This window comes from Plectropomus leopardus, chromosome 23 (genome assembly GCF_026936395.1).
Source record: "Plectropomus leopardus strain MGB_pleo_1.0 chromosome 23, ASM2693639v1, whole genome shotgun sequence".
NCBI lineage: Eukaryota > Metazoa > Chordata > Actinopteri > Perciformes > Serranidae > Plectropomus > Plectropomus leopardus.
Genome location: NC_142198.1, coordinates 20483518 through 20507145, shown reverse-complemented (window position 1 = coordinate 20507145; position 23628 = coordinate 20483518). Strand labels below are relative to the sequence as shown.

Here is a 23628-nt window from a genome sequence, read left to right as displayed (position 1 = left end):
AAACTAAAAGATAGATAAAAATAATAATGGACCCAAAACTGACCCCTGGGGAACATCACATTTAATAAAATCATTTTTGGAGCTTAAATTCTCAAGACAAAAACTAACTAACTACTATTTGTTTTTTACACTGTGGGACTTTTAATGCTTTGACACGGCAAATTAAACACAACCAAGTGCTTTTATTGTACAAGAAACTATTTCTTAAAAGCGTCAGGTATGCTGTCTCGTTATCTATAATTACAGTTAATGACGCCTGCTACCTTTAACTGAGATAATAAACACTTTGGAATTTAACATGACGGCCATTATTTAGTATATAGAGTATTTTTGCACCATTTTCTTTAAAAAAAAAAAAAGCTCTCTGCGTTTGACTCGAGTCAAAACAGGAACTTCGAACAGCATCTGCGGACCGGTTTCTAAGGCAACAGACATTAATGTTTCCGTGATGAGCACCGAGTGAGCTGAACATGCAGAAAGGCATTCGTATTGTACAGAAACTCTGCACCATTATATACATTTGAACACGATATAGATAATAAATCAAAGAGGAAAAACTGTCATTTGTGTATAAATCAGAATCACTAAAAACAGATTAAAGCTTCCTCTATTAACTGGCCTCTTTATCCTAAAGATGCATTCATTTTTCCACCAACAAAAGTAACTTTTAAATGAGATCATTCAATCAGCTACAGTCCTGAAGGCTGAGATCCAAAGTAAACGCTCGTTTTAAGGCTCCACGCACACATTGGGGACATGCAGTCATCAGCTCTTTTAGGCTACGTCGACACCGATACAGATATTTTTGAAAAACATCTGTTTAAAAAAATAGTCTGTCCACACGACCTTCGTTTTACAAAATAACTCCATACAAGAACGCAAAAACGACCCGCTGGCGTTCGCCGTCTTTGCCGGTCTCTTTAGTTTTCAGACTAACGTTACCTTTTTCAAAACGACAACTACAGATCTCACAATATGGAATTCCCTTCAACGTCAGGACGGAAACGCTCACATGAAGACACAAATGATGCTCCGGACATGCGAAAGTTTTCCTTCCTCTCTTCCACAACAGACTTCGACCTGGCCTGATGCAAAACTTTAAAGCAACACTTTAAAGCAACACAATGCAGCTTTTTCACCTAAAAATGAGCTTGTTGTAAAAGCACACTGGGCTGTATTTCTTGTATGAAAGTATACAAATAAATTTCATTTTTATATTATTATTATTACTACACCAGCTTTCAGAAGGGCGTCTGTAACCCTTCCACGGCGCCACGGCCGCCTGCTTTCAGCACTGTGTGTTTTCAGCACTCCTACGTATCTGTATGTATGTTTTTAAATGATCTTTGTACAACACAGAAAGCTAAAAAAGCCAAATTACTACATAATGTTGCTTGAAATCACCGACGCTGAGCAGAAAGTCCAGCAGCAGACGCCTCCGTTTGTCTGTGAAGTGGTGCAGCAACTTTAAGAGGAAACGAATCATCGAATCAAGCAGCGCTAACAAAACCAGAAGTCCCCCGTTGTCTATTTTGATGCTCATTAAACAAACAACAGGCACGTGCAAATTGAGGAGATGATGTCATTGTTTCCCCAAATGCTCTATTTCACGCCTCCACACTGCCAAACAGTAACCAGAGTTTTGAAATGGCTGCACCTCAGAAGGCCTTTTACTGACCTAAAACTCGGTTTGCATGTAAAAGAGACCAAAACGCAGAGAAAAGTATCTGTTTGCAAAACCATCTGTATCCGTGCAGAGAGAGCCTGAGATGCAGGAGGTAGTGGGGCTGAATGATTCGTGGAAATAGTGATTTTTCTGGCCAATATAAATTATTCGAACTTTACATAATTAAAACTCCAGGTCGAATTCTAGAGTCAGAGTTAAATAAATAACATAAAAACGGGCTCACAAAAGCCGCCAAAATTGACTGCAACCAAAAAAAACAAAGTCTGACAGAACGTAGAGTTTGGCATTGTAATTTCAGATTAAAGTCTATGAATCATTTAGCCGCACTACATGAAAGCGTAATTACAAAAAGCAGATACCGATGTGTGATGGAGCACTTATGGCGCTAACTGTCGAGTCTGATGGTGTTTGGCGTACGTGACCCTGAACACGGTTAGAGATGCAGAAGAGTAAAATAAAAAAAAACAGATATGAGGATGTGAGTGTGTTAGAAACCCAGAGGGTGAGGAGCCACCACTCCTCCGTTGTCCACCACGGCCATGGAGATGGCTCGCAGGTTCTTGAAGAGTTTTCTGGACTCGCTGGAGCGCAGAGTCTTGATGTCACTCATGATCCTCTCGTGGGCCTGAGGGGTGACGGGAGATTTATATCAGGGATGATCAACAACTTTTTCCAGCAGATAAATTGGGCATTGAAGCTCTAGATCAGTGATACTCAATTTACAGCCCCTGGGCCAAATCTGGCCCCCAACAGGGTGCCGGGTGGCCCCCCGACCATTTTCTACAAATAAAATTATTCACACCGGGAATTGCTTTTGTACTTTTGGTATACAGACGTGCCAAAATAGAGCTCATTCATCAAAAAAGTGCCAGTGGAGGATCCCTTGCTCCCCCTGACAGAGGTCCTAGCTAGACCCCCAATGTCCTAAAATCCTAGAAATGTCCTAAAATCCTAAAAATGTCCTCAAATCCTAGAAATGTATGGAATATCCTAAAATCAGAGAAATGTCCTAAAATCCCAGGAAGAACCTGAAATCCTGGAAATGTGCAAAAAGTTTGGAAAAATCCTTAAAATCTGAGAAACTTTCTAATATCTTAGAAATGTTCTAAACTCATAGAAATGTCCTTAAATCTGAGAAACGTCCAAAAATCTGAAAAAATGTCCCAAAATCCTAGGAATGTCCTAAAATCCTTGAAACATGTATGGAGCTGCTGCGACTGGCCCCCGGCCCGCTGTCATTTTCCAATAGTGGCCCCCACACAAAGCAAGTTGAGTATCCCTGCTGTAGAGCATTATTACATTATATTGCTATAAATAAATAAAGCTTTTTAGCCAAAATTTCTGATTTTTTTTTTTAGCTTTATCCATCCCGATACATTAGAAAGTTATTTATCTATCATATTACTTAAAAATGGTATCAATTTTAACACTATATTACACAACATTGATGATAATGTTGAGCAGCAGCAACACTTTTCTAGAGCTGATTCTGTAGCTTTTCACTTTTTGGTTTAAAATCTACGATACAAAACTCAAGTTATCTTAATAATAAGATAAGAGTGTCGTCATGAGACATGATTGAAGGTGTTTCTGGTCTTGACTTGGATCTTACCTCCGCACACCAGGTCTCACACAGCATCTTCTCATGCTGAGCCGAGGCGCTGCCCTGACTCAGAGAGCGAGAGGCTCTGCAGAAAAAAAACAAAAATAACTTTAAGCTGCGGAGTTTGTGGAATAAAAGTAAATCAGAGAGCAGGTGAGTGGGAGGACAGAGAGATCGGATTAAAAGATAAAAAAAGAAAAATCAAAAACAAAGACAGATCCTGACAAAGTTTACTCTCTCGTCTGAATGTTTGCGTACCTGGACAGGACCACCACCATGGCGAAGAGGTCGATCGCAACGTCTGCGACTCTCTTCAGGACGAATTGTTCATCTGTAACAAATTTAATTGAAATTATTTTTATTCAAAGCAATCTCAAAATCTGAGATGTGTACCACCAGTCAAAATACCAAACCTGGACCAGCTGGGGAATTTATTTCTACTTCACACAAACGCACACACACACACGCGCGCGCACACACACACACGCACAGACACACACACACACGCGCGCATACGCACACACAAACACGCACAGACACACATGGACTCACCGATGATCTTCTTGCCGTGTTTGATCAGCAGCTCCTCGATGACACCTCCGAACTGTTCGATGGCTTTAGTGGTCTAAAAAATTTTTAAAATCATGGAATAAACTAGATTTGTCGTTGATTTTTAACCTTCAACCAGCAGATTTTAATCAGGTCATCCCTGATTTCAATTCGACGTTTGTGATTTCCTTTAAAAACATGAAAAAAAGGCACGAGCAACTTCAATTTCTCACAAACTGAAAGAAATTAGCAAAAGATCACAAGAAAATAACCTTAAAATTTCCTTACAAACCTGTAATTATTAAAATTTTATATTTATATTCTTTATATCTTTTTTATTTGAGTTTTTTTTTTCAGTTCAATTCCTTGTTTTTTAAAATTTATTTTCCTTTTTTTCAGGTAATTTTCTTGTACGTTTTTGCTAATGTCTTGCAAATTTTGGGGGTCATTTCTTGTTAAATTGCCTATTATCTGCTTTCCGTGTTTTCAGAAGAACTCAAGCCAATTTGTTCACGTTACAAAGGGTTAAATAAATGCTAATAATAGAAAACGCGTCACATCAAACACAACAATGGTTGAACGCACCAGTTCTCCGCTGTGTGCCAGCTCAGGATGTACGCTTCCCTGCAGAGTCAGACCAGTGCTCAAACCCGCCTTCCTGCAAACACGACAGAAAAAAAAGTTGTTGTTGTGATATTAATCGTGGTGGAGGAAGCAAAGATACATGTGGTTTGTTTTTTTTAGCCAGTGTGCTGTGCAGTGTACTTTTGAACATGTTCAAGCCTTAAACCTTAATAAAGTAAAATAAGAAAAAATAGGAAAAAAATAAGAAAAAATAAAAAAAAAGAAGAGAATAAAATAAAATAAAATAAAAATAAAATTAAAAAATTGTTGAACATTTGGTGTTGACCAACCAAATCTGATTGGACTGACATAATTCTGAGTCGGGTATAGCCCTACAGGAAATTGCCGTTACTTTTTGCAACATCCTGCAAGAAATCCATTTTCACTTTACAGTTCCTTAAGGGAGGAAACAGACATTAAATACATTTAACCCCCAAAATTTGACACTTATGCTCACAGACAGGACAACTACTTTAAGCTAATCAGCACACAAATAAGCAGTTTCTGCTCTGACATTTCAAAGGACGGAAGTGACCCTTGAAACAATAAATTGCATCATGTCTCGTTCATTAAAAAGGAAACCCCCGTTTCCCACCATCAGCCGCAGCAGTTTAACACCTTTTGTCTGCCACATAGGAGACAGTCAGCGAAATCAGTCATGTGAAGCGTGAGTGTGTGTGTGTGTGTGTGTGTGTGAGACCTTTTGGCTCTCTTGGTGATTTCTCCTGCGAGCAGCCCGGCGTTGCCAAGAGGGTTCTTCAGGGCCTTCTGTAAACTCTTCAACTGGTTTCCAGCATTCTGGAGGGAAGCAAAGAGGGACATGATCATCTGTCATTAGACGGGTTTTCATTAATGCTGAATTTGTAAATATAAAATACGCCTAATGGAAACATGTCAATTTTGAAAAAACTCAAAAAAAGTTACGCTCACATGAGGTAATATTTCAGGTGATTGGAAAAAGCCACAGTTGTAGTCACCTCCCAATTGCGTTTTATCGACATTTTAAAAATATTGCTTAAGTTTTGTGCAAATCTGCAAAGGAGACCTGTGTCGTGTCAGACAATTTCCTGAATTCTGCACGGCCGCGATACTTTGTCCAATCAACAACTTTACCGCAAATTTGACTCAATTCATCATAAAGCAGCACACAGTGTATTGATCCACTCAGCCTCGCTCTCTCGGTCTGTGTTTATCACGAGACTTCAGTTGGCACAGTGACTGGGAAAACTGTTAGCATAATGCTGCTTTTACCAACCGTTTATTAACGGAGACCAGTTTTGGTCCGCCTAACTTTATTGTCCAATGAAGCTTGTGTAACATCAACTTTTTTTTTTTTTACATTTTTGTTTTATTTTACACCAATATTGGGTCTAAAATGCATCATATCATGATGTGCATCCCATGTAATTGTAGCTTAAAGGATTAAAAAAAAAATAATCAGAATTTAGATCACAACTTTTTTACAAAAGCTGCCACAAAACCAGACATTTCAGGCCACAACGAAAACAAAAAACAGCTCGCAAAATCCTGGAGGTACTAAGTGATGACATCCAACATGAACACACAATTTTCTGCCAAAGTCAGAACAGTTTCTTTCTTTTTTTTCATTTCTGTATCTCGGTGTATCTCCTTATAAGTGCATAAAATTGCATCACTCATTCAGCAAAGATCTGAATCAGACTGTGATGACAGTCGTTGGTTGAAATTCCTTCAAGGTTTCATTGAGACATCGTGCGTTCATGAAAATGTGACGGACAGACACTTTAAAAACGTAATCCCTCCTGCATCGGCTATCGCCGGTGCAGAAGCATAAAAAACTTTGGAAACAGTGTATTCATAACGGCATGAAGTCTGAGTTTTTTGCTCACAGAGAATACTTTTATATACATTTACGTCATTATTTGACACTATAAATATCCAATATTTAACATTATACTGTATATTTAGGTCAGAAAACAAGGAAAGGCACAACAGATCGCCTTTTAAAAGGGGAATACATTAACAACACAAGGAAACAGATCATTGCTGTAAAATAAATATAAGGAAGTTGCTTCTTGATGGCACATCTTTAAATCTAAAAGACGTTGCAGCAGGAAGTTTCATCAAGTAGAAATCACTTCCTCTCTACAGAACATTTGTACTTTTCCACACAGACATTATCAGATCACCAGCCAAGTCAAAAAAAAAACAAAAAAAAACAAAGAGGTTTCACTTGTTGGATTATGTAAGTATATGATACAATGTTCATGTTCATGTTCATTCCTTATTTCTTGTTTATTCCTTACATAAAAAGATAAGATATAGTCTCACAATAACTCAATATTCTAGTTAACAGTTTAACGTTTTGTATGATAAACTAACCTTTGGGGTCAGCAGTGTGAGTGAAAGCACGAGTTCTGGATGACAGTTTAACATTTTGTATGACGATCTAAACCTGGGGTGCCAGTGGTGTGAGTGAAAGCATGACGTGAAGAGAGCTTGAGATATGGAGATGGGAGGAGGAGATGTGTTGGATGCATGGGGTCAAAAGGGGAATGGATGTGCGGTGCCTATAATTTTGTTCAACAGGACACCTAGATGGGAAAAACAACTCCTAATAAGGGATTGTCCTTGAAGTTGGCCAATCCCAAAAGTGATGCCATGCCGAAAGGGGGGCCAGATAACGAGGGGAGCCAACCAGAAGATGATTCTACCTTCATTCACATTTCCTCATTGTAATAGTATAAAAGACCGGATCAGGGAAAGACAGGTTGTCAGACTGCAGGCTGACTCGCTGATGTTGTCGGCCAGGGAGAGGCATTTCTGATCCAGAGCTCTGTAACTGCTCACTGCTTGTTGTTTGAAAAGATTCACTAAAGGTTCGACCTCATTTGCTGTTTATTGATTTGCCTTTAAGGATTCTGAATATAGCGCTCACCCTGTGAGGGTGAGAGTTTTTTTCTATTTGCAGCAATCGAGAGAAAAACTCCTTCACACTTTACCTGGAAGCCATTGAGGGCCACAAAGAGCCTCAGGATGTCGTTGGTGCCCTCGAAGATTCGGAAAATTCTCAGATCCCTCATCACTCTCTCCAGTCCAGTGTCCTAAAAAAAGATGCAGAAAGATGAGGACCTTTTACTTGTATTAAGCAATTAACCTTTTGAGATCTGAGCCAAGTGACAATAAGCAATTTAACGAAAAATGACCAAAAAATTAGCAGGAAATTAATAAAAAAAAGTTGAAAGAATATTACCTAAAATTGGCAAAAAAGTGCAAAATTAAAATAATATAAATAATAAAAACAAATACATATATATCTCTGAACTATTTTTTTAATATATTACCATAATAATTATAAATATAGTTTTTGTGACATATTTAGGGTAGGGTTCTCTCTTATTTTTGTATTTATTTTTTTATTTTCAAGTTATTTTCTCGTCACCTTTTAAATTTTTTTCAAATTTGAGGGACATTTAACGCCAAGTTATGGACTCCACGTTTTCAAAGAAGTTTGTTCACATTTAAAAGGTTTAAATGTTTGTGAAAAGCGTATGAATGCTGTACAAGAAAATATATTTACATTAAGTTTTCAAGGGTTGCCTCAACTAAATCTGACCCAAAATAAAGCTTCATTCACAATCACATGAGCAATAATTATCAATTTTCAGTTGGAGAAATCTTTGGTGAAGCATGTTTGTATTTGCATACTGAGCAATCAAAATGATGCAATAAACTGACATCCATCATATCTCCTACACACTAAACATTTTCATCTCGGTTTCATGCAAATGATAAAATTAGGCAGTGGAAATGCCGGCTGCAAACAGGAACAGAAATCATCTATATTCATTTCTGTGCTTTTCAAATCTGCATGTGTACGTTTTGGATTATATTTTCCACTGTGGATGATGTATTTAGTCCAGAAGAGCAGAAATGAAAACAGGACAGGAGACTCTTCTGACTTTACTTCCTTGGTAAAAAAAATGAAATGAGTCAAAATGTGCACCGTGAGCAGAACTGAACAAACTGCGGCGACGAATGTTTTTCCCCTTTTGCTCATACTGCTCAACTTATTTCACAATTACTGACACATCTGCACATATAATGAGTGGATTTCTCAAGTTTTTAAAACAGGGCTCATACATGTTTTTACCAATAAATTTCTTTTACTTTGGGGGGGTTCGGGGAGGGCCATACAACTATAAAAAGCTATAATATGTACGTTTTTTGGGAAAAATGGGCTTTTTTTCTACACAATTTTGCTATTTTTGGCCCACAAAAATAAAAAAAAAAACAAATTACACCGTATATTTATAGCCAGAAACTGTAAAAATAAATAAATAAATAAATATCATATCATTGCATCTTCAAATATCTTTTTTGTGCGTCCTTAAAAATTGTGACTTTTAAAGAAATAATGTTGCCATTTTTTTTCTTTACAAATGTTTGGCAAATCCTTAAAAACGGGAAAAAAAGAGATTTTGCTCTCTTTAAAAATCACAAAAAATGAGTCAAGTTTATCACAGCCAGAAACTGTAAAAACGTATCATTGGATTCACAGATTTCCACGTGTTATTATACAGTTTTCCAAAACTTTTCCAGGCCTGGAAACTGGTATTTGCAAATGATTGACTTTTCCACGTTTTTCATAACTGTACAAACCGTGTACGTTGTGCCACTAAACTAAAATGCAATAAATTATACGAAAGTTATTTTGTGCTGCCCTCTTGGGCATGCCTGACTAAAAACTGCACACATTTTCCACCTCTGCGGGCAGTTCTTCAAAGAGTTGTTCCATGAGAGAGCAGACTTTCCGCTGCACTGACAGCCTGGCTGTGACAGAGGTGGCATACTGCATTGTTTGGTTCTTGAAGCTCAGAGCAACACTGTTGACTCTAGATTGTCACTACGCCCCCGAATCTTCAGCCGGCTCGCACCGGTCTACTGTCTATTCTTGTGAACGTCTATTTTTTTTTTTTAACTGGAGGAAGCATCAATGTGGTATCTGTGTTTTTCTGTTCGTGAGCTCTCACATGTTGCTACTATGTGACTCAAGACCACAATGTCTACGTGGAGTCTGCCTTCACTACACAAATAAATGCAGTGGTGGTTTGAAGATGATAGTGCTCACTGATGAGCTGATAAACAGAAAAAATGTGATTAAAAACAAAAACCAGGGACCCCTGCAGGACAAATTCACGATTTCAATGCTTTAAAGATGGTCTTTTTTATAAATATGGGTTGTTTTTTCTGCAGAAAGATGCACATACTTGTGAATTTGGTGCAACATGACCAGAGGTAACGGAGAAAACAACTGTGGCAAACACCAGACTGACACATACAGCCACAGATCATATTGATGTTAACCCTTTGACACCCAAACAAATTGGCTAAACTTTTTTCGAAAACATGGATAGAAAGCAATGACCAATTTGACAACACATGGCCCCAAAAAATAGCAAAAAATTACTAAAAAGTTTTCAGAATATCATCTTAAAATAAGCGACAAAAAAAAAAAATCACTCAAAAAAATTGAGACAATTTAAAATATTTTTAATGTTTTGAATATATAAAAATAATAACTTTAAAGATATAATTACAATTATTAGAAATATATTTTTTGGATATATTTGCTTAATTTCTGATCATTTTTGAATATTTTCCTCCGTTTTCAGGTCATTTTCATCATTAACTTTTACTAATTTCTCGCACTTTCTGGGACATTTTTATTTTCATGTTGGTTTTTGCATTTTTCCCCATGTTTTTGAAAGAAATCAAGCTAATTTGCTCAAGTTGCAAAGGGTTAAACCGCTTGTGAGAGGAATACAGCACAAGAAAACTGTTGCTGAACCAGGTTATAACGTTAATGCAATTTATTGTGTGACGGACGAATATTCGTGAGCTGTGAAATATTCGTCTGAGGTGAAAATTTAGTTTGCGTTTGGCGTGAATTAAGCCGGAGAACTTCTACAACTTTTATTCGTCCGGTGCAGCTTATCGGTGATCTTCGGGTTTGTATGAAACAGGATGTGGACGGAGCACTCACCTTCATGAAACCCATGCCGCCCATAACCTGAATACACTCGTCCGTCACGTCCCACGCCGCCTCCTGTCACAACATAAACACACACACAGATAATTATGAGCTTCTGCTGGGAAAAAAACACACACATTTCAGTTTGATTCATCTTAACGAGCCCAGAGATGTTTACTTCCTCTTTGTGCCAATCAGAGTCTTCGGTCTTCCACAGAATGAGGAACATGAGAAATATTTGGAAAGAAGTGTTGCGTTCCCCAGAGTACCAACACGTGTAAGAAGTAAATAATCAGCACACAAACAAAAGAGAAAGTGCAAACAAACGGGTGGTACTTTTCTGAAAGGCTTCGTGGTTTTTGTAGCTGTGGTCTAAGAGACATTTTTGCAATAATATCAGACATTACGGGAACTATTAGCTGAAAGTTGTGTTTACTGTGTTCTTACAGAGGCAAAGATTTTGCTGATGGCAGCTTCGATCTGGAATTCAGTCGCTCCGCTGTCCATGTTGCCGCTGATCATGTAGGCCATCGACTGCAAAAACACACACAGAAGTAGCAAAAGTCAGCATTAATTTATGAAATCAGGTTCCACGTGTTCATTTTCAGCACCTGCAGTGTTTGTTACTTTATGTGGGAGGGTTATTATATAAGCACTGGAGAGGGTGTATGTTGTATTTGTTTTACCACCAATTTTTAAAGAAAACAATGAAAATTTTGGCCTTTTTTTTAAAGAGTAACATTTTGGCAATTTTTTTAATTTTATTTTGCAATTTTGAAAGAAAAAACATTGGTGATTTTTAAAAAACTTTTTTCTTATTTTTTTTTTAAAGAAAAAAAGCTGAATTTGTTTTCTTAATAAAAAGTGATTTTTTTTTAGAAAATGTATTTTCTTTTCTTTAAAAAAAAAAATATATATATATATATATATATATATATATATATATATATATATATATATATATATATATATATATATATATATATATATATGCACCACTTATCAAAGCCAGAAATAGTAAAAAATGAAATCTTAATGGGGATTTTGGGCTTCTTCTGTTGGAGTTTAGCATGTTTTCTATAACAATTTTAAGCCTTTTTTAAGCTTTTGGAGATTTTTTAAAAAAATGTTTTTGCTGATTTTTATAAGAATACATACATTTGAAAGGTGTGTTTTTAAAAAAAAAACAAAAAAACAAAAAGCACCAAAAATTTCACCATTCATCACAGCCAGAAGCTGTAAATACTGAAATTATCATTGGATTTTCAGATTTCCAACAGTACTTAAACACATGATGTGTTATCATACTTATGAGACAAAATTCCATAATTTTTCCAAAACTTTCAGGGTATATTTTCTTTTCCAGGTCTGCAAATCAATACTTGTAAAGATTTCCAGATTTTTTATGACTGTATGAACCGTGCACGGGGTAAAATACTGATTGTGGTGCACAACACGACATAAGATTTGTGTTTCAGGTAGAAAACTTCTCCGTCTGACCTCTGTGACATACTGCAGCATGGTCATGCGAGCAATCTTCTCCTGGATGGTTCCGTAGTTGTGGATCTTGTTCCCAAACTGGGTTCTGTTGGCTGCGTGATCCACCTGATGAAAAGAGGGAAATGACGGTCACTAATCACACCTGAGTTCATGGTTACAGGCCGTGAGTTGATGATGGGTTAAGTATAAATTCTGTGCACTTCCTCATAATTCAAGACTGGAAGTGAAGATTTTTGCAGCCTCTTTTGGGTCCCTGTTGAAATATTGTCGCTGTCTAGTTTTTGTGCACAAAGAGGAAGTTAGGTTTGGCTGCAAGCGAGCGCGCGAGCATCAGTCTTGTGGCGAGCTGCAAAACTGGTGGCACCGTGGCAGCGTGACCACACAGTCGCTGCGGGTGGCACAGAAAAAGCCACAATGTTTGAAAATAAACAACAGAAGTGAAAGCAGCTGAAATACCTTGAACATAAGCTGTTTCTCCTAAAAAAGTGATTCCTCTTAACGAATGAAAACACTGCTTCTCCCACTTGGATTTCCCCAATTTCAACATTTTTAAAGCTTCCTGCACTTTTTTCTCGAAGTCACCTTGATCCACAGCTGTTTCCTGGGTGTGTTTTTTGTATTTCATTTCGATGGAAATCCCCACAGTCTTCAGCACTGAGATTCAAGTTAAGATAAACCATTACAAGCCATTTAATTAAAGATTTGCTCGACTAAACATCGAGCAGCATCGAACAACAGTAAATCTGTAGTATTAAATGATCTGTTCGACTTTGAGCGGAGAGTTTTGCACAAAATTTATCCTTTTTTTGTGCTGAAACAACAAACAGACAAACTTCTTCGTTGGGAAAAAAAGCAAAATATTTGATTTGATTACTTACTGATTACTTAAATATTTTTACGTTTCATACCAGGCGTGTGGATTTGGAAAAATGTTTTTCATGATAAGTCAAGAAAAAATGTGGCTATTTTTTGTTAACATTAAAATAATAATTAGAAAATTACATAATTTATCACAGCAAGAAACGGTAAAAACAGAGATAATCGTCGGATCTCTGAAACGACCAATGATGCTCCGTATCAGTGCCTTTTCATTACTATATAATGACTTTTATACATATATTATTAAAAAAATGACCCAGGACACTTTATTTTGGATTCAGTGGAGTGGTACGCAACTTTAAATATCTAGTATTTCATATTTGCTTTACTGCCAATCTTTAGTTTTCTTTTTAAAAAAATTGGGTGATTTATTTTTAGCTTTTATTTAAAAAGTTTTGGCAATTTTTAAAAGAAAAAAATAAACCATTTATCAAAGAATATTTATCACACCCAGAAACCGTAAAAACTGAGATTATCATTGGATTTTCAAATTTCCAAAAGGTCCTTTAACACATCATGTGTTATTATACAGGTTCTGTAAAACCAAATTTGACAACTTTTCCAAGAAAATTAGGGTATATTTAGCTTTCCAGAAGTTGATTTTGATGATTCCATGTTTTTTCCTGTTTTTCATGACTGCATGGACCCTGTTTATCAGCTTTCGTTGAACACAAAGACGTTTTTGTACGGTTATATAATCAGTCTAGAAAAACTCTGAATATCTGAGCACAAAAACAGACGTTAGCAGAGCACGTTTGAACCTTCAGCGCCTGTAACCTCAGCAGGAAGAGCAGCAGAAACAGGCCATAGTGAACAACGACGAGGGGAATTTCCCACAAACCCACAACGATGATTGAAAGGGGGGGGGTGTTAAATAGACAACACAGGTAGAGAGCACAGCAGCAGATGTGAAACACAGCACATAAAGTGGAACCTATAGAGTCTACATGATGAGAAACTCTTTCCCCACTGTAATCACTTCCCTTTCTATCTACATTTATGGAGCTGCAGATCGTTAAAGAAGCATTTCACTGATATAAATCACATAAAACTAGTCCGTCTGCAACAGAAAGACTCAGAAACCGTTTAAATTGGTGCTACAAGAACGGAGAAAACAGAGACAAATGACTGTGACTATGGTGCCTGAGTGAGTATTATTATTATTTTTTTATTTCACTTTTTTAATACTATCCTTTTTTTAAAATATCATTATTTATTCTCTTTTTTTTTTGTTGCTGACGTCCATTCGTATGTTCAGCTTGCATTAGATAATGTTGAAATTATTTCAGCAGTTAAACAGTGATTTGGCAGCACTGTTTGATTATGGTCATGCCAATAAAGTCTCCATCAATTGAATTTAATTGAAAAATGAGTGTCGCATTGGATTAATTTGCTCAAAAGGTGAAAACGTACAAGTACCAGGATGCATTGCACCAACAAACGTTCCTGCTGACGAGCGACGTGTTTGTTCTCAGTTTTTTCAGCCTCCGTTTTCACTGTGCATGAAGCTGTGTGTCGCCAACAAAACTTTCGCCATTAATTACAACAAAACGGGGCGTTACCACATTTTTGAGGAGAAACAGGCAGTGCAATCACAGAATCTTGATTTATGTTCAATCAGCACTGCCCGGTTTAACAGTTTGATCGGATTTTGGTCCGAGTTCGAGAGACAGAGAGTCTCTCGATCAGCTGTTTACTCTTTGTGGTGGGGGCACGGTTGCCAGGCAATACGAAAATGCAGAAGTGCAGCCTGTAGTTCAAGCAACAGCCCGAGAGCCAACAAAACAGTAGGTGAGGAGGCATGAGAGGAAGGTTTACCACAGCTCATCACTAACTTCGCACATTTTTTGGTGCAAACCTGGCAGAAAATCTGCGAATGATCCCTTTAACTCACAGCTTTGGTGATGACTCCCTTCATGGTGCCGGAGAGGGCGGCCGCCATGCCAAAGCGCCCGTTATTCAGGATGTTCATGGCCACCTTGAAACCTCCGCCCACTTCGCCCAGCAGGCAGTCGGCCGGCACGCGAACATTGTCGAAATAGACCTCGGCTGTGTTGGACGCCTTGATGCCCATTTTCTTCTCTGGAGGACCGCTGCGATTAAAAAAAAAAAAAAATTAAATGAAAAAATATCCAGGCGGCGTCATTAAGTTTGCTGATTAACAGAAAATAATGTAACAGGGTTCCCGCACATTTTCATGAATTTCAAAACTTTTCAAGAGCGAGATGTGACGCAGGGAGAAAATTAAGAAAATGAACGTGACGGTAAACAAAACGTCACGCGTCGGTTCAAATTAAAGCTTCATTACATCTTCAGAAAGCACATTTTGTTATGCATTATCGCATTATGTTGCATGATGTGAGAGGTTATCTACACAAGACACACAAAATAGCATGACTTTTCCATAACTTTCAAGGATTTTTAATCCTTCAAAGCCCAGTTCCACAATGATTTTTCTTGCACAATATTAAAGCATCTTCCTAAAGTATTTTTGAGTGCTGAGCAAATTCATATCATGGGAAAAAAGAAACTTCTAATAGAATGTCCTGCAAATTGCAGGAAATAAGTACATTTTTGAGAATATTTTGAGAAAGTTAAGGAAAATGTTGAGAAAACTAATAGTTGTAATTTACAGAATTATATATAAATATATGTATAATTAAAATTATCTTGCAGAATTTCTATTTTCAAACATTTTTCCAGCTCATTTCCTTGTTTGTTTTTATTTTTTTTTTAAATGTTTTTTAATCTTATTTCCAGGTTATTTTCTTGTACTTTTTACTAAGTAAATTGTTGGGTAACTACAAAAAAAAACATCAAGAAAATGACCTGAAAATTAGCAGGGAGGGGGATCACTAGATTTAAAAAAAATTGTGAAAAATGTCCAGAAAAACGATGTTTATAATTCATATAATTATATAATTAAAATTAAGCTACAGAAAAATGCATATCATCAACTTCTTGTAACTTTTTACTCATTTCTTGGCAGTTTTTGGGACATTTTTTGTTAAGCTGATCATAGCCTTCTTCCCATTTTTTAAAGAAATCTTGCCAATTTGCTTCAGGGTCAAAGGGTTAATAATTCAGTGACTTTTCAAAAACTTTCAGTGATTTTTACTTATTCCATGACTTTTTTTGGGCCAGGAAAACAAGTGTTTCCAGGTTTTCCATGACTGCGGGAACCCTGCTGTGAGATAAAGGTGCGCTCACTGCGTCACTCCTCCGAAGCTCCTCTCCACGATGAAGGCTGAGATCTTGTCCTTCATCTCTCCGGTCTTTGGATCCTTCATGGGCGTCTTGGCGAACACGGTGAAGATCTCTGCCAGACCGCCATTGCTGCCAGAAAAAAAGAGCACCAAATCAGGAAAAGACAACAACTTCCATGACATTGTGTTATTAACGAGCTGCAGGATGGCGCCTCCTTGTGGTGAAAGAAAACAGTACTTTAGATTTTGCAGACTTCTTCTGTGTCCTCACCTGATCCAGATCTTGCTTCCGTTGAGGGTGAAGTATTGTCCGCAGGGGGACTGAACGGCCGTGGTCTTGATGGAGGCGGCGTCAGAGCCGCTGGCTGGTTCGGTGAGGCAGAAGGCAGCGATGTGCTCACCTGGAGGGACAAACACAGACAACAGAAATGAATCAGCAGCTCTAAAATTCTCCTTCACTGGATTTTGTTCATTCTTAATACATCTTCAGCATTCATGCGCACATTTCCAAACACATTTCCACGAATTCTCCATGACTCTGAGGCAAATTTTTAAGGATAAATTCTCTGAAAAGACCGTCGAGACTCCTTCTCGGTTCTTTTTCATTCCTGTATAATAGCTTTTTAAAATATGTATTATTTTAAAATAAAACAAATTCAGAGTAGGATAAGAAGTGAATATTGAAATGTAACTTAGGAACTGTTTGTAATTTATAAGAGGGGAGGGGGTGGTGCAAAAAGGGGAAGGCGTGTCAATAATAAAGGGACTTACTGACTTTTTTTTATTCAGGCTTTAGGGGAGAGGCATCAACTTTAAATGGCTATATTTTGTATTTATTTTACTGCCAATTTTTAAAGAAAAAATGTTTTCTTTTTTTAAAATTGGTAATGTCTTTTTTATTTTTTACAATTGTTAATTGGAGAATATTTTGGTAGGTTTTTTTTCTTTAAAATGTTTTGGTGGTTATTTTTCTTTAAATAAATTTAACAATTAAAAAAAATGATGGTGGTTTTTTTCATTTAACATTTTTTTGCTCATTTTTACAGAAAAGATTTTGTTGTTGATGTTTGATGTTTTCTTTCTTTAAAAAAAATGGGAATTTATGTGATTAAATAAAATCACCAAATTTCTTTCTTTTAAAATTTTTGGTAATTTTGAGTTGATGTCTTTAATCTAAAAGTATCAAAAGAGTTATTCATGAGTCAGTTCACTTACTGTTATTAAACAACATAAACTGGATTACTTAAAATAACCAGTCTTTTAATCGTTAATGTCCAAGTCATATAAACGTTTGTTTTCTAGTAAAACTCTACCCTGACTGACTTCTTGGTTTTGGTCTTCTTATGACATTTGCAGACAATAATATGAGAACAGAACTACAGTTTAAATTTGAAGATGTTTGTAAATCAAGATACTGATGTGGTCAATTGCTGGTCTTCTTACCTGTGGCAAGTTTTGGCAGGTATTTCTCCTTCTGGGCTGGATTCCCAAAAAGCAGAATGCCCTTGAAGCCGATGGACTGGTGAGCGCCCAGAGTGATGCCGACACCGAGGTCGTGACTGCCGACGATCTCAACCAGCCGGGCGTACTGCAAGACGGAGGTTTGCATCACGTGACCCTGTTTTCCCTTGTTTTTGTGTTTTAACGGCTAAAGTTAACAAGAACTTTTGAAACTGTATGGAAAGGATCCCTACAGAGATAGGCCCCTTTTTGTGAGAGTGAGATCATTTTTGTTTAATCAGAAACAGCCCCGAAATCACCATCAGCAAACCCACAGACTCCTTTCGAATACACTGTAATTTTATAATTATAAAACATTTTATCAGGCTGTGATCGAGTAAATGTACCTGCGTGTTTGAGAGGCCGAGGCCGCAGAGGTCGGCTGGCACCTGCAGGCCGAAGGCACCCATCTCCTTCAGGCCCTCCATGGTGTGATCCTCCACCTTCTCCAACACGTCGTTCTTGGCCGGATCGTTCACCTCCTGCTCACAGGGAGCAGAAACGTGCAGCGTCAGAGGCTCTGAGCGTGACGTCAGAAAAACATGAGTGCAAGAGCGAAAAACGGTTTGACGTTACCTCAAAGAATTTGTTGACAGGCCCGACGAGCTCCCTGAGAAACTGCTCCTGCTCCTCGTTCATCACTGCGGCACACACAAGAGTTATTTCAATACAACTGAACTTTTTTACAGTGAAATGTTGGTGTTGGTTCAAAGTGACTGTAACATAATCTGCGATTTACCTGAGGGGTAGGGGAACACCTGAGCAGTCGCGATCTGGCCCTTGAAAATGCTGACAGCAAATGATTTGGATTCCTGTGGAAATTAAACAAAGTAAATCTTGTGCAAATAAAGCATCCAAATACTGAGTTTAACAGGAATACACATTTTTAGCGATAAATTTTAACGACCATGCATTCTCTGAAACAGCCGTCGATGCTCCTCGTCAGTTTTTTTTAATTAATATAGAATAACTTTTTAAGATATATATTATTAAAGTAGAAAATAATTCAAAACAGGATTAGAGCCGAATACTTAAATATAATTTAGAGACTGTTTTTTTATGAAAAGGGAGGGGGTGGAGCAAAAATGGGGAGGCATGTGAAATATATTTTTAGGCAAAGAAAAGGGACCTGTTCTTTATATTTTGGTTTTAGTGTGGGGAATACAAATCTTAATGGCTGTATTTTTTGTTGATTTTACTGCAAATTAAAAAAAAACAAAAAAACTAAGAAACACAGAAAAAAAACATGCCTTTCAAATCCACGGTTTAAAACTTGTAGGTTTTCTTTAAAAAATGTGATTTTTAAGGAAAATGTGCATATTTTCTCAAAAAATAAATAAATAAATAAAATAATAATAATTTGACCTTTATAGGCATCTCCCTCGAATGGTGAGACAAAACTTCGCCCTTGCTTGTAACTGATGACTTATTCTGTGAGCAACTTTTACTGTGAAAAAAATCATTCTTGTTGCTGACTCAACAGTTCTCCATTTCTAACAAAACCGCAAGTTTTCTATAAAAAATTTGGGCTACTGTTTTTTTTCTTTTAAATTATTACATACATGCATAAAACATGTTTTCTTTAAAAAAAAAAATCACCAAAAATTACATCATTTCTCACAGCCTGAAACTATAAAAACAGGAATTATCGTTGGATTGTCAAATTTCCAATGATACACATAATGTGTTATTTTACAGGTTTGTGACAGATAATTACATCATTTTTTCAAACTTACAGGGCATATATTTAGTTTTCCAAAGCTTATCCAAGCTTGGGAACTGACTATTTGCAAAGTTTTCAAAGTTTTCATGAACATACGAACCCTGGATTGGGTTCAATATAGTCGATCCGGATCAGAAAATGCCCTGATAGACGCAATCAAGCGTGTTGCATTAAGTTGTGACAAAAACAAAAACAAAATATCAAAAACAAATAAAATTGAATAAAAATCTACTTTAAAAACTGTAACTAAATTCAGATTACCACAAAATGTACACAGTTACGGAATACAGTTGTTGATATTTTGCATTTTAAATCAGTGCTCTGCTCTCATATCCGTTACTCCCTAAACCTGCTCAGGACTCACGTTATTTACAGGATGTAAACAGGACCACAAACACCCTGAGGAGTTTTCTCAGAGAAAATAAACATCATGTTAATATTAACTGGAGTTGTGTAACTGTTGTTTGTCCCTGAGGTCTAACAGATAAGTTGAAAGCAAACATTTGCAAAGCACTTAATTACTGTCACTGTTTACGTCCATATTTATTCACTTGCAGTTTTCTCCTTTCCTGCTTTTATTGGTGCATTGCTGCCACCCGTCACTGTATTATTATGGACCCATTAATATAAAGCTGCTTCTTTGTGCTACAAGATGTTAGAAGAGTGCCTTTAATTCTAAAAGTGTGTTAACTTTATTGATATATAACAACCAAGGAAACTTGCAACCGTGCAAATAAAGTTTGAAACTCGTTTTGAAAAACACAACATGATCTCACATTTCACAATTACGAAATAAAATAATGGAAAATTAACATACAGCAGCAACCGACGTCTTTTCCACTTTCGTTGCGGTTTCACTGCCGACTGCTGCTGGCTTCTCCAGCACCGCCTGAGGAGACAGAACAAAACACAAACTGAGGAGAACGAACTCACGAAGAAATCGTTAATTCTAGCGATGCATAGTAATCATCGGTATCTGACAATATTTGCTTAAAAATGAAATACCAAAAACTGTCAAAATGCTGATTTCATGCTGATATGACAAATCATATTTTATTTCATTAATTTATTCATTTGAAAAGTAAATATTTGTCAAATGCTATATCATATTATTATACTACATTTTAATATAATCCAAAAGACGTAGGAGGGTTAAAGGGCAAACTCTATTTTTTTAATTACATTAAAAAAATGACTGATAAATCTACCTTGTGCCTTGTATTTACAAAAATCAAACATAAGTTGAGTATTTTTCTTATTTTGCGTAATAGATGACTGCAACATACACTGAAAATCATTGTATTTTATGCCTACATCTGCTGGTGGGCCGTCACGATAAGAAAATGCGCATTATGATGTTATTTCCACTACAGATGATCACTCACATTAGTTGGGAAAAAACGTGGATATACTGAAATCAGTGTCAGTTAACAGCCAAATGAATTGTTATACATCAGCATAATGGATATCGGCAAAAAAATCCAATATCGTGCCTCCCTAAATAACCCTGTAAAAAAGGAGGGAGACTGGAAACTGTCTCTACAAAAGCTTAAATAACATCTGGTACAAAAACACACATTGCTTAAATTCACAACACGGCAGGGACAACATGTCTGATCCAAACAGAGGAAGACGGCGTACAATTTGTTAAGAATCCAGTGTTATGAGCCAAAGAAAACACGAGTGAGAGTTTTTCCGATTCTAACCAGGGCACCAGCTCGGTATGAAACCCAGAGGATTGATAACGAGGTTGAAATGGGTGAGAGGTGATGCCAAGGGCACATCCAGTCAGCTGAGTCACCAGGCAGCAGGAGCGCTCTGCATACAGTTCATATTTTCCAACTGGAGAGCGACACACGGCTGTTTTATTGCTTTATGTTTGAATAATCAGATAATAAACTGGACTGTACCTGTAATATTACTGTTTATCCAATTTTATTATAGCTGAATGAATGAGTGACTGAAGATATTATTAACAAAATATACTTTAATAAATCAGAATATACTCCTAATGACGGCCTGTGTGAACCCAGGGAAAAAATAAATAAATATGTCGTCTAAAATCATATCAGTAATAGAAATCCATTGTGGAGGATGTTAACTAACCCACTGATGATTCATGATTATGACTGAAATAAATGAACATAATTTCAGTCAATGTAAGATCTAACTAGTTTGAACGAGTTTAAATGTTTAGAAATGCCTGCATTTATTAGTGGTTGACCTAAAATTAACCATTAGACCTTTAAATGCATTAACATTAAACACACTTGTATCACTCTGTGCAAAAAAAGGGTTTTTCAAAATCAAGCTTAAAAAAATATTGTACATTAATATTATTTTCCACGTTTATTTAGTTATTTTTTTGACCAACATCAGTCCTAGTCATTACAATCAAATATTCATTACTTTTTTGAATTTTAACCCTTTAAATGCCAGGTTCCTGACATGGTGCCACTTTGTTTTTGGATGCAAAAAAAACAGAAAAATGAATTACTTTCAATATGCATGCACACATTACTATCACAGCCTGGGACATGTCAGTGCTTTGCAGCAACATTAATTGTGACAAAAGCATCTATTTTCTCTATACACCAGGTGGCAGTAAAAATGACAAATTCCAGGGCAAAAGCCCAAAAATAAATAACACAGAACATGCTTTTATGCTTTGATGGCTGTGGGATCAAAAATTGCAGTTTGAATGGGTTTCAATGGCACATTTTTACACTTAACAGTATGGATGTCAAAATTTTGTTTAGTCAGTGTATTTTACTTATTGTAGGAGCTTAGAAAGAAATTCCAGGATTTAACAAAAATATACAATCTTTCCAAAATTATCAAAAAATGAAGTATAAAAAGCATGTTATACGTGCCTCACGATTTAAAAAGAGAACAGTATATTAATTTTGTATTTCACTAATTAATTTCATATTGCATTTTTATATTTACCAATAATTTCTACATTTGTATATATGCCAATGATTTGTGCAAATTGACCCTACTCTCTAAAAAAAGCTTCCAGTAACTTGATTTGCGTTGTTTTTGTTTTTTTACAGCAGTATTGACAGCCTGAATGAGATCTCTCCTGTCTGATTTTGCTCTGCACAACAACAGTGTCACCCACTTTCAGTGTCACCTTTATAACTTAGTCACGTGACCAGTGAACTTTCACCCACTTCCAGCGGGAGGGGATGCCAACGTTATGTCAGACAGATACTGTCTAAGGCCAAACGGGGATAATAAACAGAGTACAAAATAACACAGCAATGCAGAAAAAACATCTGACAAAGAGGAAAAATCTATTAAAATGTCGGTAAATGTTACCTCTGCAGCTTGGCTGGCGTAAAGACGAGCGTTTTGTGCAGCAATCACAGCCCCGGCATGACGCTGACCTCTGTAATCCAGACAAAAAATGATAGAAATGTTGTTTAACATCCCAGAAAAGCGTGTTATCTTATTTTTAGGGACAATGTGTTAAAGATTAGCTTTGTTACCTACCCAGATAACACGGGAGGGATCCTGAGAATGGATCCACACAGTGCGGTTTGACTCACTTTACGAAGCAGCATGATTGTTTTGTTCTTAAAGACAAAAATACACAAAATGAGCTTAATAAACAACATGTAAATGTTAAAAACAGACAAAAACAACAGCGGTTAGCTAACAGCTACGTGACGTTAGCTGCCACGGTTAGCTAGCAGCTACGTAACGACGCTGGTTTGTTTTATAACTATTTGTTTTGACGAAAAACTGGTTGAAATATTTACATTCCTTATATCGCAAATCGAAAATAACAAATCATATTACACACCGATACTAGTTACTTAGCGACAAGTCCCCTGCGACCGTCCACAAGCCGGCTATTCCTCCAAATGACCCACTGCTGTTTTAACCTGAATTCGCCTCTTCGGAACCAGACACCGGAAGTTTTCTGTCCGCGGTGCTTCATGGGAAATGTAGTTTTACTGAGACTGAGGCGTCATCCAATCAACACAAACTTGTAAAATAAAAACCTACATTTAAATAAATTAATACAATAAAAATGTGAAAAAAATATATAAAAAGTAAATACTACTACTACTACTACTACTACTTTAAGTACTTTGTCAAAGTAATATAATTTTTTAAATATATTTTTTTCCAAAAACATGCTAAAAAAGGCATTCCTGCATGGTAAAAAGATGTGAAGCAACAGAATTAATGTTTTATTCAACATATAAACTTTATTGTAACTATTTTCTTTCATATGTAACCCTTTTTAATCACCAACTGTAATTTAACTACATTTTCTCATTAATTGTAACTAATTACCACTACATTTATTTTATGATTTATTAATTGTAA

The 23628-nt window shown here is 36.5% G+C and overlaps 1 protein-coding gene across 1 annotated transcript; it reads right to left on the bottom strand.

The window, feature by feature from the left end:
• Nucleotides 1–44: 44 nt before the first annotated feature.
• Nucleotides 45–23218, bottom strand: acadvl (acyl-CoA dehydrogenase very long chain). The gene is made up of 21 exons (XM_088073170.1): nucleotides 23096–23218; nucleotides 22783–22865; nucleotides 22609–22678; nucleotides 20102–20173; nucleotides 18301–18373; nucleotides 18138–18202; nucleotides 17909–18043; nucleotides 17505–17649; nucleotides 16333–16462; nucleotides 16066–16191; nucleotides 14750–14948; nucleotides 11977–12081; nucleotides 10924–11010; nucleotides 10489–10551; nucleotides 7445–7546; nucleotides 5164–5261; nucleotides 4425–4497; nucleotides 3843–3915; nucleotides 3549–3621; nucleotides 3300–3375; nucleotides 45–2312 (listed from the first exon to the last, which is right to left on the bottom strand). Exons 2-21 carry the CDS (start codon nucleotides 22851–22853, stop codon nucleotides 2175–2177), a joined length of 1974 nt encoding a protein of 657 aa, XP_087929296.1. The 5' UTR covers nucleotides 22854–22865; nucleotides 23096–23218; the 3' UTR covers nucleotides 45–2174.
• Between the last annotated feature and the right edge of the window lie 410 nt (nucleotides 23219–23628).